The 19,663-nt window shown below is 45.0% G+C and overlaps 1 protein-coding gene across 2 annotated transcripts in view; it reads right to left on the bottom strand.

Moving 5' to 3' along the window:
• Positions 1 to 19,663, bottom strand: part of TBC1D23 (TBC1 domain family member 23) — a 65,423-nt gene that overhangs the window by 4,302 nt on the left and 41,458 nt on the right. For both annotated transcript variants that reach the window (XM_068119565.2, XM_068119567.2), the window contains exons 9-13: positions 18,997 to 19,119; positions 18,435 to 18,524; positions 18,140 to 18,325; positions 15,920 to 16,045; positions 14,758 to 14,900 (exon numbers count right to left, since the gene is read on the bottom strand). In XM_068119565.2, coding sequence (XP_067975666.2) covers positions 14,758 to 14,900; positions 15,920 to 16,045; positions 18,140 to 18,325; positions 18,435 to 18,524; positions 18,997 to 19,119 — 668 coding nt within the window. The remainder of the gene's footprint in view (positions 1 to 14,757; positions 14,901 to 15,919; positions 16,046 to 18,139; positions 18,326 to 18,434; positions 18,525 to 18,996; positions 19,120 to 19,663) is intronic.

Here is a 19,663-nt window from a genome sequence, read left to right as displayed (position 1 = left end):
TTGGAACAACCAGGACTCTTCCTAGAGCTGGCCGTCCGGCCAAGCTGAGTAATCGGGGGAGAAGGGCCTTGGTAAGAGAAGTGACCAAGAACCCGATGGTCACTCTGGCTGAGCTCCAGAGATCCTGTGTGGAGATGGGAGAAACTTCCAGAAGGACAACCATCACTGCAACACTCCACCGATCTGGGCTTTGCGGCAGGTATTCAATGTAGATTGATGAGGGCAAAAATGAATTTAAACGATTTCAGCATGAGGCTGCAACATAACAACATGTGAAAAAAGTGAAGGGGTCTGAATACTTTCTGAATGCACTGTAGTTTTGTCATAATTCGTCCACAACCTTTTGAAATATCGGGCTGCATATCCTTTTTGGCCCCATCTCCTAATGGTGAAGAATCACTTAAAGTTAAAGATTCTCGTGTGCAGATCTGGATCCGAATAATCAATAAAATCCAAACAATTTGTCCTCGTCACATACTCAACCTGTCCAAGTTTCGTCCAAATCTGAGCATTACCTTTTCGGATATCTTGCTCAGAAACAGACAGACAAGCAGGGGTGAAAACATAACCTCTGGGCTCCACCCACCTTCAGTGGCGGAGGTAACAAGTAAATAGTGTTTATAAGGAAAGAAAATGCCAAATGATAATTACGATTCCAATAAATAACATTGATCCGCACCGCACACTCATTTCTGAATCTATTTCCACCATCCCCAGGTGGACCTCGACTGAACTATATTTTGAAAACAACCTTGTATTGAGGAGACAACTTAAGGACTAAATGGGGATGAGATAAAATTGTTATGTTGTAAGTTTTGTGTAAACCCACATTTTGGACGGGCCATGGTCACACATATACAAACAGCTTTGTCTACCTTTCCTATGACTTCCGCACAGACAAACGCTGTTCCAGACGGCAATGCCCTTCGGGGCTACGCCATAAAAAATATGGCTGCCGAACCACGTGCCCAATGACGTCATCAATTTCTTTCAATGAGCTACCTTTCAATTTTTTCCATGGAGCAGTTTTGAGATATAGAGGTGCAAAGCTTTTCGGTTTTTCCAAGATGGAGCATGTACCGCATGACTTATGATGCCATAATTATATATATTTTAATTATACAGGAGGAGGCGCTCCTATGGTGAAAATTTCATGTCAATCGGACTAATGGTTGCATTGACAACGCGTTTTAAAGGGAATAAAACAGCAAAATGTCAGTGGAAGGGTTAACATCGCCCTTTGAACGGATGGAATGAAACGGGTTCAACTCGTGGCGGTATATGCACGCGCGGACCTGAGGAGAATCACGAGGACCTTATCTCTTTCATAAAACCAAACGGTTTTATTCCCTGAACCACAAGTAAAGAAAACAAATTTAATAAAAACTATGTACAACGAGGTAAAAAAAACAAAAATCCGATAACAACAAAGGCGCCTCACTCCAGTCACAGTCACTCACTCCAGTCACAGTCACACACTCCAGTCACAGTCACTCACTCCAGTCACAGTCACTCACTCCGGTCACAGTCACTCACTCCAGTCACAGTCACTCACTCCAGTCACAGTCACAGTCACTCATGTCACAGTCACTCACTCCAGTCACACACTCCAGTCACAGTCACTCACTCCAGTCACAGTCACAGTCACTCACTCCAGTCACAGTCACTCACGTCACAGTCACTTACTCCAGTCACACACTCCAGTCACACACTCCAGTCACACACTCCAGTCACAGTCACAGTCACTCACTCCAGTCACAGTCACTCACGTCACAGTCACTCACTCCAGTCACAGCAGGGACAAAACCGGGCGACTTATCTCTGGTGGCAGCGGGGGAGGGAAGGATGGACACAGAGCAGGTGATGAGGCGACAATCACGACGATGAAGAGGTGATGAGGAGACGAACAGGAGAGAGGGGAGATGAGAACACCACCAGAGCCAAGGCAGGACCACCTCCTTAAAGGTCGGGATGCACCTCACAGTCTCACAGTGGGTTTACATAAAACTCTCCACCTCTCAATTCTCCTCAGAGCCTGGTGTTGGCTTAGCGGTTAGGGTGCCGGCTTGGGATCCTAGGATCCTGGGTTCGAATCCCGGTCGACCGCTGAATGAATGCCAGGGGGGTTGACTCAGCCTGTCATCCTTCCGAGGTCGGCAAATTGAGTACCAGCTTGCCAGGATGAATGATCATGGTGTGTACCCCGGTTTAGAATAGGTACACCGTATCCCCGCACATCGTAAGAGGCGACTAAGGGTTGGCGTCAGGAAGGGCATCCGGCCATAAAAACATTGCCTCAAACAGGGAACCATGATTGTCATGGGGCCCGCAAGGCGAAAATGGCCTTAAAATGATCATTCATTCATTCTCAATTCTCCTCAGAACTCTACAGTTCTCCTCACAAAAATGTGAGTTCCACAGCACACTTTTCCCGCTCCTCCTGACTCCTCCCCCTTTTCTCAGAACTCTCGCAAATCTTTTATAACTGTTCCCACTCAATTCTCCTCAGTTCTCACCAATTCTCCACAGTTCTCACCAATTCTCCTCAGTTCCCACTCAATTCTCCTCAGTTCTCACCAATTCTCCACAGTTCTCACCAATTCTCTTCAGTTCTCACCAATTCTCCTCAGTTCTCACCAATTCTCCTCAGTTCTCACCAATTCTCCTCAGTTATCACCAATTCTCCTCAGTTCTCACCAATTCTCCTCAGTTCTCACCAATTCTCCTCAGTTCTCACCAATTCTCCTCAGTTCTCACCAATTCTCCTCAGTTCTCACCAATTCTCCTCAGTTCTCACCAATTCTCCTCAGTTCTCACCAATTCTCCTCAGTTCTCACCAATTCTCCTCAGTTCTCACCAATTCTCCTCAGTTCCCACTCAATTTTTTTTTTTTTTTTAATTGTATACAGAATCGAGGATCGTGAAAGAGCTAACATTTATCACAAAAACAAATCAAAGAGACAAACAAACAAAGTATATAAAAAGGGGAGCGGTATACAAGATGGGGAGAGAAGGGGAAGCACATAAACACAACATTTGAGAGCAGGGACAACGGGAATGTGTGGGAGGGAGAGGGATTGGGGGGAGGCGGCATGGGAAGGGGGGTGGGGGGTGGGAGAAGTATAAACACAAGGACACCAAGGACTTCCAGGACAGAAGTTGGTATTTCAAAAAAGTGGATTTGGGGTGAAATTAGCGGGGGTAGAAAAGATCAAGGTTTTGGATGGGGGAAGATAAGAGATGGTGGTGAACAGCTGTTTTAAAGACCTGGAGGGAGGAGTGGGATTGAAGAGAGTAGGGGAGTTTGTTCCAGAGGCGGGAGAAAAGAGGAATGAAGGAGTGAAGGTGAGCAGAGAGTCTTGATTTTGGCAGTTTCACCATAAGAAGGTTGCAGGCAGATCTTGTGCGACCTGTCGGAATATTTGGGGGACAGAGCCCAGAGAGAGCTGGGGGGGCCAGGCCAGAGAGGAGTCGGTAGAAGACGGCAAGACCACCAACCTGCCTGCGGTGAGTGAGTGAAAGGCCCTCGGAGGTAGCTTCATCGCGGGAGATTCCAATGATTCTGAACGCTTTGGTTTCAACAGCGTGAAGACGAGCTAGGTGTGAGGCAGGAGCACCAGCCCAGAGGGGGGAACATTCTCCTCAGTTCTCACCAATTCTCCTCAGTTCTCACCCAATTCTCCTCAGTTCTCACCCAATTCTCCTCAGTTCTCACCCAATTCTCCTCAGTTCTCACTAGGCTCCGGGCCAGGTATGGTCCATCTGCGCCCCCCCCACAACTCTCCGACCCTGGGTTTTTCTGAACCATTGGGGTGTCCTGGGGTGGAAATCAACTGGTAACAGTAAATAAACTTGGACTCACTACCCATTTGGTACCTATATTGGATGGTACCCTCAAAACAGCATATTTTTAAATCCGCGTTGCGCCATATTCGACACACGTGTTCTTTTGGTATTTGTGCCTGCTAATATTAACTCAGAATAAAAAGTTATATACCAAAAGAAAGCTGTTCATCTACTGATCATCATAGAATATTGACACATTACTTATAATGGTACCTTAATGGTCATAACTAGTGCTGAATAGCAGTACCCCACTTTAACGTAACATAATTCGGTATCGACCGTACTATTTCATCTTACACACATAATATGAACACATTACACCTGATATGCTTACATATATATTTTATTGGCTTTCTCCTGTATATCAGCTTTAATTTGATACCAGATACATCCCCATAGCTTCAATTCTCTTTTTTATACAGCGTGTCAAAGATACTACCTGTTTCGCGGGAACCATGAATCATATAATCTCGGTAACAGTCTTTGTCTATATTCAAAAGAACTGCCTATTACACTTATAAATGTCATTCATAATCGAATATCATAATCATACTGCCATCTTATTAACATATTAAACAAGAAAAACTTGTTTATTAATCACAGTAGTTTTTAATATCATCATATTAATATTCATACACTGGGTCAAACACCTTCCACAGAACAGTAACAATGTAATGCTCGAATATTTACTGTAAAAGTAAAAATATTTCTTATTTGAAACTAAATTTTAACATCCCATTGAAAAAATTTTTAGTATCGAATATTTTGATGATAAACCAAACATTATTGCTCAACAACAGATATCATAATAATATTAACAGTCAGTTTTATCCCTACAATTACATATGTATGTCGTACACTCAGTTAACCACATTATATCATACTAGGGCATGCCCGTACGTGGGTGCAATGCCCGTACGTGGGTACGTGGGTACGTGGGTGCGAGTACGGTGACAATCCCCCCCCCCCTCTATTTACATGAAATGGTTTGGTCCATGAAATGTTTTGGTCCATTCGCAACGCCAAAGCGAACGGCGAACGGCTTGCGAGTACAGTGACAACCCCCCCCCCCCCTCTATTTATATGAAATGGTTTGGTCCATTCGCAACGACCACAGAACCCCCCCCCCCCCCCCTCTATTTACATGAAATGGTTTGGTCCATTCGCAACGCCAAAGCGAACGGCGAACGGCTAAATCGCCATAGCTCGGTAAGTACTTGTCCGATTAATTTCAAACCTTGAAAAGGCACATCCTCGGGTCCCCAGCAATATACCTGGCAAGTTTCAAGTATATCGGACCCGTGGTTGTCGAGAAACAGCGGTCACAGACATACAAACATACAAACATACAAACATACAAACATACACACAGAGATTACTGGAATTATAGATAGACTAGGGCATGCCCGTACTATATATATGCCCGTACTATATATCTATCTAAAATTATATCCCCCCCCCTCTATTTACATGAAATGGTTTGGTCCATTCGCAACGCCAAAGCGAACGGCGAACGGCTTGCGAGTACAGTGACAATCCCCCCCCTCTATTTACATGAATGGTTTGGTCCATTCGCAACGACCACAGAACCCCCCCCCCCCCCTCTATTTACATGCAATGGTTTGGTCCAAAGCGAACGGCTTCCGGAGTTTGGTAAAGAAATCGCCATCGCGTGCACAAACGCGCAGGAAAGCGAATGAATCGCAAATTCGTTTTTATTAGTTTTAAAACGTAGTTTAACGCCAACATAGTTTGCAAACGTGAAATAAATGAATACGCTCTCAAATGTGCCATCCGAGGCAGAGTGTGTCCTCCACGTTCGGCACACGCGATCGTTCGCTGCTCTCTGATTGGTTGAATCGTTTTTTGGACATAGCTCGGTAAGTAATTGTCCGATTAATATGAAACCTTGAAAAGGCACATCCTCGGGTCCCCAGCAATATACCTGGCAAGTTTCAAGTATATCGGACCGGTAGTTGTCGAGAAACAGCGGTCACAGACAAACAAACAAACGTACAGACGTACAGACAGACAGACAGAGATTACTGGAATTATAGATAGATAATACAAGTATCCACTCTCAAAAGAACACAAACAAACAATTGCATTTTGTTAATTATCAACAAAAGTCAAACACTGCATGAGTGCAGTCAAGTTGGCTTGCTTGCACGAATGGCATATGTCCATCATGATCAGTCATCGTCACTGTCACTTTCATCGGTATCACTGTACAAAACACGATCCATATCATCAGGTGTTTCATCACCTGATTCATCATCACTCTCATCGTCGTCTGACATGACCTGAGCTATATCAGCCAGCTCACGCGGAAGCATGTCTCCATCATACCAGAGAGGATCCAGGCAGCCTTTCTCCTCTTCCCAGCCATGGCCTGGACTTGCTTTGGGAATCCTTGGTCGAGGAACGTGAGCTCTCTTCCAAATTCCCACTTGGTGGTTGACCCTTCGGATGTGCTGTGTGAGGCTCCTCATACATGGTGGAATATTGGCCATGTCTACATTGCCTGAGGGTAGGTGACGATTCTCCTTGGCACATAGCATTGGCATTTCACCTGTCTCTGAGATGAAACCGGTCCAACCAGGAACTTGTTGTTGTGTTTCTGCCTTGAGACGGATCATGATCCATAGAGTCTGGAGTTTGGTCGATGTTCCTCTTTCTCCTACAGATCCTGGATATTGAAGCTGTTTTACTTGAAGTTTCGGGCTTTGTCTTTTGGTCACATAGCAGTCAGGTAATATGGTTGCTTCCGTCAACTGCAGAGAACGCCGTTTGGTCCTAACTTGAGTTGGCCTTGCTGGACCAGATGCGGCATGATCATCACTGACTTCTTGCATCATGATCCCGTGTGCTGTATGAACAGAACCTTTTCCTGTCAGATCATTCACCAATGAGTCGAAATTGTCAAACTCCGAGTGGAAGACAGACGGCTCTCGTGGTGACCTGATGATTTGGTTGGAGAGTTGTGTCGATGACTTCATCACTGATTCGGCCAGTGCAGTCTCCAATTCAAGTGAAAATGAATAACTCTCACAGTGTCCCATTCTATTAAGAAGGGTTATGAGCTTTTCACTTCTGTATAGATGTCTCAGGGACGTGCACATGATGATGTGTTTTGGAAGCTTCCAAGAGCCTTTGGTGGCAGCGCGACAGATATCTTGGCCGATTGATTGAACTAATCGCTGGCTTCGTTGTGACCTTGCTGATGTTGTTCCAGTTATGATGTAGCATAGCAGCTTCTTGAGTGAATCTGGTATAACATCGTCCATTTGTTGGAGATCAGAAGGACTTGGTGGCCATTTCAGTTCTGGGGCATTTGAGAAATCATCCAGAATTGACAGTCGTAAATGGCTACCTGCACTCTCAATCATATCTCTTGATCCCAATTTGAAGGCTTGTTTCACTGCTGTCTGGACGTCAATTGCAGTGCTGAATATTATGTAGGACTTTCCCAGATCACAGAATGATAGTCTCTCCCTGAAAGGCTCGTGGTTTTCAAGCTTCAGTTTTAGTTTGCTGGCTCGGTAGTCAGGATTCGCATATTTGCTGGTTTGCAGGTTAATGACATACATTTGCCTCAGGTCGGATAGTTTCATTATCTTCTTGGCCATTAACACATCCCTTTCAATGGCATCACATACCACATCGAATGCCTGTCTGTGGGCTTCTTCTAATTCTCCTTGATGGTGCTGTGCCTCTTCGTCAGTACTGCGCCATTTCTCTGGCTTTTGCATATATTTCATACGGCAAGTTTTGTGGAACTTTGCCTCAGAGGCAAAAAGATCATGGCCTCGGATCCTCATTAAGAGCGTTTCATCTTGCTTCATTTCAGCCATCTCCAGTACCGGCTTCCAGCCTTCATACTCGAACTGGCTCATCCCCTGGGTAGTCCAACTGCCATGCACTTTCACTTTTTTACGACTTTCCGAAGAACAGAAGATACAGTCTGGCTTAAATATGATCTTGTCACCAGAACTAGTACGGGCCATCCGCTGAGTTGTGGCACCAGTTGTTTCAGATGTACCTGCAGTAGGAGGGTTCAGTCTGTCTAAATTCATCGTGAAACGCTTGTAACACTCCCAGTGGAAACCATGGTGTTCGGCCAGAGATTCAGGGACCAAATCACATGTGTCCTTCATCATATGCGGAGACTGTGGGGGTTGTGCAAGGCGTCTTTCTTTGACCTCCTGCAGCTTGGCCAATTTCTTCTCAGAATTTTTGAGTCCAGATAACAAGTGCAACTCTCCATAGCTCAGTCCCTTTACATGAGTTATGCACACAATGGGTGGTTGTTCACTCTCACGTGTACGTTTCGCTCGCGCCGGATGTTCCATATTAGCGTTGTTACTTCACCTGCAAAACACATCAAAATATTGGTAAGTACCAAGCTGAATAATTATTATAAATTGCATCTTAATTATAAAAAATATCTTATATTGCATACTTAACTATGTAAAAAAAGGTGTTTAACTTAACTAATTGACTCGTTCTGTCGCTGTAAGAGACACTTAAATAACATAATTGTACAATCTGATGATCTCAATTTACGCAGGATACAAACATGGAAGGATCTGCATGCCATTTTCGTCAAAATTCCTGCAATAAACTACAGTGATACATCAATACAACAATATATTAAGTAACACATATTAACAATACATAGATTTTGTCATGTGTCCAACATATATGTACATGATATACGTGGCAGCATTTGTAAATTGACAAATGCAGCATCGCCTACAATATCACCCCATACCGGTAGTATCTTTGACACGCTGTATAAAAAAGAGAATTGAAGCTATGGGGATGTATCTGGTATCAAATTAAAGCTGATATACAGGAGAAAGCCAATAAAATATATATGTAAGCATATCAGGTGTAATGTGTTCATATTATGTGTGTAAGATGAAATAGTACGGTCGATACCGAATTATGTTACGTTAAAGTGGGGTACTGCTATTCAGCACTAGTTATGACCATTAAGGTACCATTATAAGTAATGTGTCAATATTCTATGATGATCAGTAGATGAACAGCTTTCTTTTGGTATATAACTTTTTATTCTGAGTTAATATTAGCAGGCACAAATACCAAAAGAACACGTGTGTCGAATATGGCGCAACGCGGATTTAAAAATATGCTGTTTTGAGGGTACCATCCAATATAGGTACCAAATGGGTAGTGAGTCCAAGTTTATTTACTGTTACCAGTTGATTTCCACCCCAGGACACCCCAATGGTTCAGAAAAACCCAGGGTCGGAGAGTTGTGGGGGGGGTGCAGATGGACCATACCTGGCCGGCTGGCCCGGAGCCTCACCCAATTCTCCTCAGTTCTCACCCAATTCGCCTCAGTTCTCACCCAATTCTCCTCAGTTCTCACCCAATTCGCCTCAGTTCTCACCCAATTCTCCTCAGCTCTCACCAATTCTCCTCAGTTCTCACCAATTCTCACCAATTCTCCTCAGTTCTCACCAATTCTCCTCAGTTCTCACCCGATTCTCCTCAGTTCTCACCCGATTCTCCTCAGTTCTCACCCGATTCTCCTCAGTTCTCACCCGATTCTCCTCAGTTCTCACCCGATTCTCATCAGTTCTCACCCGATTCTCCTCAGTTCTCACCCGATTCTCCTCAGTTCCCACTCGATTCTCCTCAGTTCCCACTCGATTCTCCTCAGTTCCCACTCGATTCTCCTCAGTTCCCACTCGATTCTCCTCAGTTCCCACTCGATTCTCCTCAGTTCCCACTCGATTCTCCTCAGTTCCCACTCGATTCTCCTCAGTTCCCACTCGATTCTCCTCAGTTCCCACTCGATTCTCCTCAGTTCCCACTCGATTCTCCTCAGTTCCCACTCGATTCTCCTCAGTTCCCACTCGATTCTCCTCAGTTCCCACTCGATTCTCCTCAGTTCCCACTCGATTCTCCTCAGTTCCCACTCGATTCTCCTCAGTTCCCACTCGATTCTCCTCAGTTCCCACTCGATTCTCCTCAGTTCCCACTCGATTCTCCTCAGTTCCCACTCGATTCTCCTCAGTTCCCACTCGATTCTCCTCAGTTCCCACTCGATTCTCCTCAGTTCCCACTCGATTCTCCTCAGTTCCCACTCGATTCTCCTCAGTTCCCACTCGATTCTCCTCAGTTCCCACTCGATTCTCCTCAGTTCCCACTCGATTCTCCTCAGTTCCCACTCGATTCTCCTCAGTTCCCACTCGATTCTCCTCAGTTCCCACTCGATTCTCCTCAGTTCCCACTCGATTCTCCTCAGTTCCCACTCGATTCTCCTCAGTTCCCACTCGATTCTCCTCAGTTCCCACTCGATTCTCCTCAGTTCCCACTCGATTCTCCTCAGTTCCCACTCGATTCTCCTCAGTTCCCACTCGATTCTCCTCAGTTCCCACTCGATTCTCCTCAGTTCCCACTCGATTCTCCTCAGTTCCCACTCGATTCTCCTCAGTTCCCACTCGATTCTCCTCAGTTCCCACTCGATTCTCCTCAGTTCCCACTCGATTCTCCTCAGTTCCCACTCGATTCTCCTCAGTTCCCACTCGATTCTCCTCAGTTCCCACTCGATTCTCCTCAGTTCCCACTCGATTCTCCTCAGTTCCCACTCGATTCTCCTCAGTTCCCACTCGATTCTCCTCAGTTCCCACTCGATTCTCCTCAGTTCCCGCCGTCCTCCTCAGTTCTTACATGTGAAGGGCTACAAAGAAAGAGAAGAAGAGGAAACACTGGCAGTACGATCATGTGGTCCTGAAACAAGGAAACCTCTTCACAGGATTAAGGAGGAAGGAGGGGGTAACTTGGTCAGGGGAAAAAAAAAAAAATCCCACTCCCAATTGAAAAAAAAAAAAAAAAATGCTGAAAATAATTCCAGTTTTTTTCCAACATCCAGAATCGTGTTTGAAATAAGGCCGAGTTTGAAAGGTTGTTGTATTTCACAATTGTTGGATGGCTATCTTGAGGAACAGCATTCCCACGTGTTTTTTCAATTGCGCAGTCAGCTTGTTCGCATGGTCACACAAATAGTGCTGGCGAGGCAGTTTTTCCTTGGCTAGGGGGCACAATCCTGGACAGGTCGCCAATCCAACACAGGATACTCGAATGGCATTCTTCCCACTAGGCTGGCACTCATTTTGCGGAACTGCGAAGTATGACGGGCCGAATCATCAGACCAGGTGTTAACGTTAACAGCACAACATGGACTCAAACTCAAGACCCTGGGATTTTAAGAAAGACACCTTAACTGTTTAAAAGTGAACACCAAGCTCAGCAATTATGACTTCCTTACTAAACTGGCCTACCTTGTTAACATGTTAAAGATTTCAACGAGATCGACAAGAATCTACAAGGTAGAAGTACAAATATGTTTGAGGTAATTGACAAACTTTCATTATTCTCTGAAAAACTGGGCTTCCGGCAGAGACGAATTGAAAATGGACAATTTGGACACTTTTCATCTCTTGCCAACTACCTGGAAGCCTCCAATTAGTGTGCTACTACATGAGAATGTGAAACGACATTCCGCCAAATAAACATGATCAAAACCAAACATAGGAGCAGATTACATCATCGAACCAGGGCTTTGAGGTGCACTCAGGTGCACATCAGTCACCTTGTGCAGAATATGCAATCCCACATCCATCCCACAAGTTTCACTTTTGCTTTGAATAGATAAATCATCTGAATCTTCTTTAACTTCTTGTTTCCAATTTTAATTGTTCACAAATCGCTCGTGTGAATACAATTTTAAATAAATTCTTCCTCGTCACACACCCAACCTGTCCACCTAATTTTCTCCGATATCTGAGGTGGAGGGAGGGAGGTGGGTGATAGTCGAGAACGCGTTTGTTTCTTCAATAAAATATTATGTCTGAGGTGTGAGTTCAGAAATATTCTGAACGTTAAAAGAACGAGGTAAACTTCACCTCCAATGGGATAGGGTTGACTGGGCCAAGGATAACGTGATGAGGTGGACTACGCCAAGAAAAACAGGATAGGGGTTGACTGGGCCAAGGATAATGGTGACGGGGCTGGACTGGGCCAAGAAAAACGGAATGGGGTGGACTGGGTCAAGAAAAACAGGATAGGGGGTTGACTGGGCCAAGGATAACGTGATGAGGTGGACTACGCCAAGAAAAACAAGATAGGGGTTGACTGGGCCAAGGATAACGTGATGAGGTGGACTACGCCAAGAAAAACAAGATAGGGGTTGACTGAGCCAAGGATAACGTGATGAGGTGGACTACGCCAAGAAAAACAAGATAGGGGTTGACTGGGCCAAGGATAATGGTGACGGGGCTGGACTGGGCCAAGAAAAACGGAATGGGGTTGACTGGGCCAAGAAAAACAGGATAGGGGTTGACTGGGCCAAGGATAACGTGATGGGTTGGACTGCGCCTAGAAAAACAGGATGGGGTTGACTGGGCCAAGAAAAACAGGAAAGGGGTTGACTGGGTCAAGGATAATGGTGATGGGGTTGGACTGGGCCAAGAAAAACGGAATGGTCGGACTGCGCCAAGAAAAACAGGATAGGGGTTGACTGGGCCAAGGATAGTGGTGATGGGGTTAGACTGGGTCAAGAAAAACGGAATGGGTGGACTGGGTCAAGAAAAACAGGATAGGGTGGACTGGGCCAAGGATAGTGGTGATGGGGTTGGACTGGGCCAAGAAAAATGGAATGGGTGGACTGGGTCAAGAAAAACAGGATAGGGTGGACTGGGCCAAGGATAATGGTGATTGAGTTGGACTGGGCCAAGAAAAATGGAATGGGCGGACTGCGCCAAGAAAAACAGGATAGGGGTTGACTGGGCCAAGGATAGTGGTGATGTGGTGGACTATGCCAAGAAAAACAGGATAGGGTGGACTGGGCCAAGGATAGTGGTGATGGGGTTGGACTGGGCCAAGAAAAATGGAATGGGTGGACTGGGTCAAGAAAAACAGGATAGGTTGGACTGGGCCAAGGATAATGGTGATTGAGTTGGACTGGGCCAAGAAAAATGGAATGGGCGGACTGCGCCAAGAAAAACAGGATAGGGGTTGACTGGGCCAAGGATAGTGGTGATGTGGTGGACTATGCCAAGAAAAACAGGATAGGGTGGACTGGGCCAAGGATAGTGGTGATGGGGTTGGACTGGGCCAAGAAAAATGGAATGGGTGGACTGGGTCAAGAAAAACAGGATAGGTTGGACTGGGCCAAGGATAATGGTGATTGAGTTGGACTGGGCCAAGAAAAATGGAATGGGGTGGACTGGGTCAAGGATAATGGTGACAGGGGTGGACTGGGCCAATAAAAACGGAATAGGGTGGACTGCGTCAAGGATAATGGTGATGGGGTCGGACTGGGCCAAGAAAAACGGAATTGGGGTGGACTGGGCCAAGGATAATGGCGACAGGGGTGGACTGGGCCAGGAAAAACGGAATGGGGGGGACTGGGTCAAGGATAATGGCGACAGGGGTGGACTGCGCAGTCAGCTTGACGATTGTGATGAATTTGTTGGTAGTGTTCAATGTCATGGCTCCTTACTAGATGCCAATTTGTTGGTAGTGTTCAATGTGTTACGTGCTCCTCCCCTACCCCCTGGTCACGGTGTACCTCCGAGCCCCAAGAGGAGTCACGGCAGAAAAATGTGTTATTCTGTATGTCAAAGATCAATGGTGAAGCCACACCAATTGTTACTCACAAACAAATATTGTATTAAGATCACACAAGAATAACAGTACAACAATAATATGAATCAAAAGTACAATCAATATATCCGATGATGGTACCATCAGTTTCGTAATATATAACTCACTGTGCTCCAAGTGAGTAAAACAAGAACATTCCCAATGTCTCTTTCCCAAAGTCGATCCCGGCTTCAAGCCAAAGTCGATCCGCTCCAGCGATCGCCAGAACGATGTCCGATTGAGACCAGAATCCCGTTTGGATGGGAAGTACAGTCACACAGCCAAGGCTGCACAAAGGCGCCCTCAAGGCGACAGGGAAATCCAAAGGCGCCCTCAGGCGACTGAGAGATCACACCCTCGGGTATGGACGTTTCACAGCTCACAGTCGGCGACACGCCGACTCTCCACTCGAAAGCCACGTTACACACACACACCCTAGACCGACGTCTGAATGCGGTGAAAATGTTCGAAGCGAGATGAAACCTTGAGCGAAGCGCAAGTCCTGCACGAATCAAAATGGCCGACGGCCCGGTCTCATGGCGCAACGGCACAACGATGATGACGATGATTCTCTTCAGAATCCACCACAAAACCTGACATGCAGGTTGATCTGTCACAGCGATAACAACTCTGTCGCAGGAATCCCTTTCCCGGGAAACCAAAAGTTCACTCGTGACTCTTGCTCGCCAACGTTCGCTCCAGACCGCAAGTAGCTCGGCTCCTTCTTGTCCGACTCACTCACTCCGCCTTCTTTTCTCTTCTTCCTCTTCGTCGTCCGGTTCCCGATCCGGTTTCCTGTTTCTTTTTAACACTAACTTTTCACCTTTTGAAAACAGTTCATAAACAATAAACCTTTTGAAAACAATAATAGTACATGGATTCAGAAATGTTTACAGTGGATGAAAACCACCACAACGGAAGTGACGAATCCATAACAAATGTCATGGCTCCTTACAAGATGCCCATTTGTTGGTAGTGTTCAATGTCATGGCTCCTTACTGGATGCCCATTTGTTGGTGGTGTTCAATTCAAACAGAGTTTGTCAAAAGGCCCGCTGCCGAGTCTTTGTTGGTTATTCTGAGCCAATTCAACCATGAAAACAAATCACGTATTTAGTCACTCACCAAAGAATGTTCATCATCGTAAATGAGACTACACGCAACCATTCAGCCACACATTCTATACAGATAAAGGAGATTATTCAGGAAATACAAGAGCAGCCAAATGTACCTATGTTCTGGAGGGCTGTCCATCAGGCCCTGTACACGCTGCTTTACAGCAGCCGATCCTGTCCGTAGTACAGACGACATGCGAGAAACCAGCCCGGACACAGAAATGGACGCAGGGACTCCATCCGATTCGCATGCATTTTGCTGCAATAAGAAAAACAAAACGGGTATGTGGGTTTTACCAACATAAAGTGGTGTGGGGTGGGTAGAGGAAAGTCAGGTGTAAAGAAGAAATATGGAGGGGAGTTGAAGAAAGAAGATCATTAGTCTATTGAAAAGAATGAAACACTACAAAAAGGAAAGTGTTGTAAAAGAATGAAGGTAAGATAGGAACTTAAGAAAGAAATTTGTCTTCTACCAACTCCTCTCCAGCCTTGCTCCCCCAGCTCTCTCTGTGCTCTGTCCCCCAAATATTCCTACAGGTCACACAAGATCTGCCAGCAACCCTCATGGTTAAACTGCCAAAATCAAGTCTCTCTGCTCACCTTCACTCCTCTTTTCTCCTGCCTTTGGAACAAACTCCCTCACTCTCTTCAATCCCACTCATCCTTCCAGGTCTTTAAAACAGCTGTTCACCATCTCTTATCTTTCCCCATCCAAAACCTTGATCTTTTCTACCCCCGCTAATTCACCCCAGATCCACTTTTTTGAAATACCAACTTCTTTCCTGGAAGTCCATGCAGTGTCCCTGTGTTTTATACTTCTCCCGCTCCCTCCCTCCCCCCCCCCCCCCCCCCTTCTCATGCCCTCTCCCTCCCACATTTCTCCCGATGTCCCTGCTCTCAAATGTTGTACTTGTGTCCTTCCCCCTCTCTCCCCATCTTGTCTACCGCTCCCCTTATTATATACTTTGTGTCTGTTTGATTTTTTTGTGTGATAAATGTAAGCTCTTACACGAGCCTCGATTCTGTATACAAAAAAAAAGAAAAGAAAAAAAAAAGAAAGAAAGAATGGACAGAAAAAAAAAATCCAAGAGCGAATCATGGAATGGGTGGAAGGAATAACTGAGGACAGAGAGTAAGGAAGCATCATAAATACATAATTGATGAAGAGTGGGGCCGATCAATGAAAGAAAAGGCTGGACAAACAGAGTGAGAACAAAGCAGATATACACAACAAAGATACAGGTGTGAGGTGACAAAGGATGATGAGGTAATACTCACCATTTCTCTGTCCACCTGTCCGGTAACTATCAAACCACCACCATTCTCTCCCAAGCCGATGTCATTCAGGTACTGCAGCACAGCTTTGTACCCTCCCCGAGCTACACTCACGTATTCCGTATTTTTCTGGAGCACAGAAAGCACCTCATGAGCAGACAATAAGAGTGATTCCAACAGTGTACCTTACACCTTGCTCACAATTAAAATCTGTACCAAGCCGACGAGCTTCTCCATCCTTCCACTCCACGTGAGTCGTTCACTCCAAGTATGTGCCACGGTGAGGAGATGGACTAAGCCGGTGTGCATACAACCATGTAAACTCCACGTCAGTTGATATTTTGGACCTAAGTTGATATTTTGGACCCAAGTTGATATTTTGGACCCAAGTTGATATTTTGGACCCAAGTTGATATTTTGGACCCAAGTTGATATTTTGGACCCAAGTTGATATTTTGGACCCAAGTTGATATTTTGGACCCAAGTTGATATTTTGGACCCAAGTTGATATTTTGGACCCAAGTTGATATTTTGGACCCAAGTCGATATTTTGGACCCAAGTCGATATTTTTGACCCAAGTCGATATTTTGGACCCAAGTCGATATTTTGGACCCAAGTCGATATTTTGGACCCAAGTCGATATTTTGGACCCAAGTCGATATTTTGGACCCAAGTCGATATTTTGGACCCAAGTCGATATTTTGGACCCAAGTCGATATTTTGGACCCAAGTCGATATTTTGGACCCAAGTCGATATTTTGGACCCAAGTCGATATTTTGGACCCAAGTCGATATTTTGGACCCAAGTCGATATTTTGGACCCAAGTCGATATTTTGGACCCAAGTCGATATTTTGGACCCAAGTCGATATTTTGGACCCAAGTCGATATTTTGGACCCAAGTCGATATTTTGGACCCAAGTCGATATTTTGGACCCAAGTCGATATTTTGGACCCAAGTCGATATTTTGGACCCAAGTTGATATTTTGGACCCAAGTTGATATTTTGGACCCAAGTTGATATTTTGGACCCAAGTTGATATTTTGGACCCAAGTTGATATTTTGGACCCAAGTTGATATTTTGGACCCAAGTTGATATTTTGGACCCAAGTTGATATTTTGGACCCAAGTTGATATTTTGGACCCAAGTTGATATTTTGGACCCAAGTTGATATTTTGGACCCAAGTCGATATTTTGGACCCAAGTTGATATTTTGGACCTAAGTCGATATTTTGGACCCAAGTCGATATTTTGGACCCAAGTCGATATTTTGGACCCAAGTCGATATTTTGGACCCAAGTCGATATTTTGGACCCAAGTCGATATTTTGGACCCAAGTCGATATTTTGGACCCAAGTCGATATTTTGGACCCAAGTTGATATTTTGGACCCAAGTTGATATTTTGGACCCAAGTTGATATTTTGGACCCAAGTTGATATTTTGGACCCAAGTCGATATTTTGGACCCAAGTTGATATTTTGGACCCAAGTCGATATTTTGGACCCAAGTCGATATTTTGGACCCAAGTCGATATTTTGGACCCAAGTCGATATTTTGGACCCAAGTCGATATTTTGGACCCAAGTCGATATTTTGGACCCAAGTCGATATTTTGGACCCAAGTCGATATTTTGGACCCAAGTCGATATTTTGGACCCAAGTTGATATTTTGCTGTGGGGAGGCTGTGTATGGTGCATACTCCCCCGCCACCCTGTCTCTCACCTTAAAGGTTGTAATGCAGACTCTACCAGAGATAAACACAAAATGTCTGAATTCTGTGGATGACATCAAAAGAACATTGATCCAGTTACCCTAACCGCTGTTAGAAGCAAGAAGCTGACTTCAGACATTTACCCTTCATTTGAAGGAAAGAGACCATTGTTGTATTGTTACACCTGACTGCTGACATAATTTCCCCTATTTTTCCCCCTTTTCTCCCAGCTCCCATTCCATTGACATTTAACTGCTGAACCCCGACCGCTCCTCTCCTGTCTAAATCATTCTCACCTCCACATGCTCCCTGGTCCAGTCGACTCACTCCAACCCTAAATCAACCTCGCCCACATCCAGTCTTTTTGCTCCGACGAAGGGTTAACGTCTGAAACATCAGCTTCTACTTGCTTCCCAGGGCAGTTAGCATACCTCCATCAACATCCTGTCGATTTCATCCATTGTGCATGCTGTTGTATGGACAGACACACTCCAGGAAGTTGTGGAAACCTGTAAAAAATGTGCGGCGACCATGTTGAGGGTGGGCTCTTCTTGGCGGCGACCTGAGCCCAGGAGGCACAAGTGATGTGGTCCGACAAAACTTCTTTGCCCACGCCACGCCTCTTCAGCTGGGTCATGTCGTTTGTGGAACACGACGCTTGCTGCCGCTGCAAACTCGACTACACTGGAGTAAATCTGTAGGAAGGGACGGCACCGTGAGGAAGTGCCGGAGCTGTGAGGGCACAAGTTAAGATTAGCTGAGTAAACCGGAGGAGGGATGGGGAAGAGTGAAACAACAGGTTACCAGTTGTGCATCAAGATGCAGGGCAGAAACAAGATGTGAGGATTTGTATTCCTTTTCTGTTCGACAGTCTACAACCAAAAGTGAGACTCCCTGCAAGGATTGCAAATAACAAACAAAAACAAAAATCATCATCAACAAGTGAATCCTCAACGTAATAGTTAGTTAGATTCCATATGTCTGGATTTTAAGGTTCGCTCCCATTTTGCAGGGATTTGTAACCATTTACATTTTTGAAAAGTTTGAGATGTTCTGAATCTGAAAACAATGTTTCCATTTGATTTGAATTTTTTTTTTCTCCAAATCAAATCAAATGGAAAAAAATCAAAAAATATTCAAATCAAATGGAAACATTGATTTTCGGAGTCAGAGACTCTCAAGCTTTTCAAGAATGTAAATGGTTACAAATCCCCGCAAAATGGGAACGAAATTATATACGGAACCCGATTATAACCGATAATTCATTCAATCTCGTGACACCAGTTGAGGAGAATCAGCTAATTTAATTAACCATTCCGATTTAAACGAGTGCAGAAAGTTCCCTTCCAGGTATCTCCCCGCTCACCACAAAGCTTCGGAATGACTGGACAATTTCAGCCACACCCACAGGGAGGCAGAGTCCGTTATCTTCCTCAGCATCCATTCCCAATCCCACTCCTCTGCCAAAGACACCTTCCCACTGGCTGTCCTGGTGAGCACACAATACAACATCGCTGTAGTTAAGTTGGGATTATCATCATTACGTGTTGTTCTTTTTTCCACCCAATCAAGGCAAGGTGATGGAGGGTATGAACTAACACGGTACACGTATTGTTTGTTATGTGTTCCTCCCTGAACCCCAGTTACGGTGCACCTCAGAGTCTCGAGAGGGAATGCAGCAGAAAGATTTGTTATTTTGAGTGTTCTAATAAACCATGGTAAAAACACACCAATGCAATTGTAGAACAAAACAAGTAATTGTATTAACAACTGTAACATACACAATAACAACACTATGAAAGAAAGTACCATGAAAATATCACTTGCATCAAATGAACAATACATATGATGGTGCCATCATTCCCCAATGCTCTCAAAGCAATAAACTCACGACACGCCAAACGTCAGTGGAATGTAACATTCCCCAAAGTCCGTGCACTAATCCCCACACTGGCTGAAGCCGTGCAGAATGACGAGAACAGGCAGGTATCGGCACGGCGGCGGACGAGGAGTTATGAAGTGAGGTCGATATG

Source organism: Myxine glutinosa, chromosome 6 (assembly GCF_964187855.1).
Source record: "Myxine glutinosa chromosome 6, kmMyxGlut1.1, whole genome shotgun sequence".
In the NCBI taxonomy this organism is placed as follows: domain Eukaryota; kingdom Metazoa; phylum Chordata; class Myxini; order Myxiniformes; family Myxinidae; genus Myxine; species Myxine glutinosa.
This window is presented reverse-complemented; position numbering and strand designations above follow the sequence as displayed.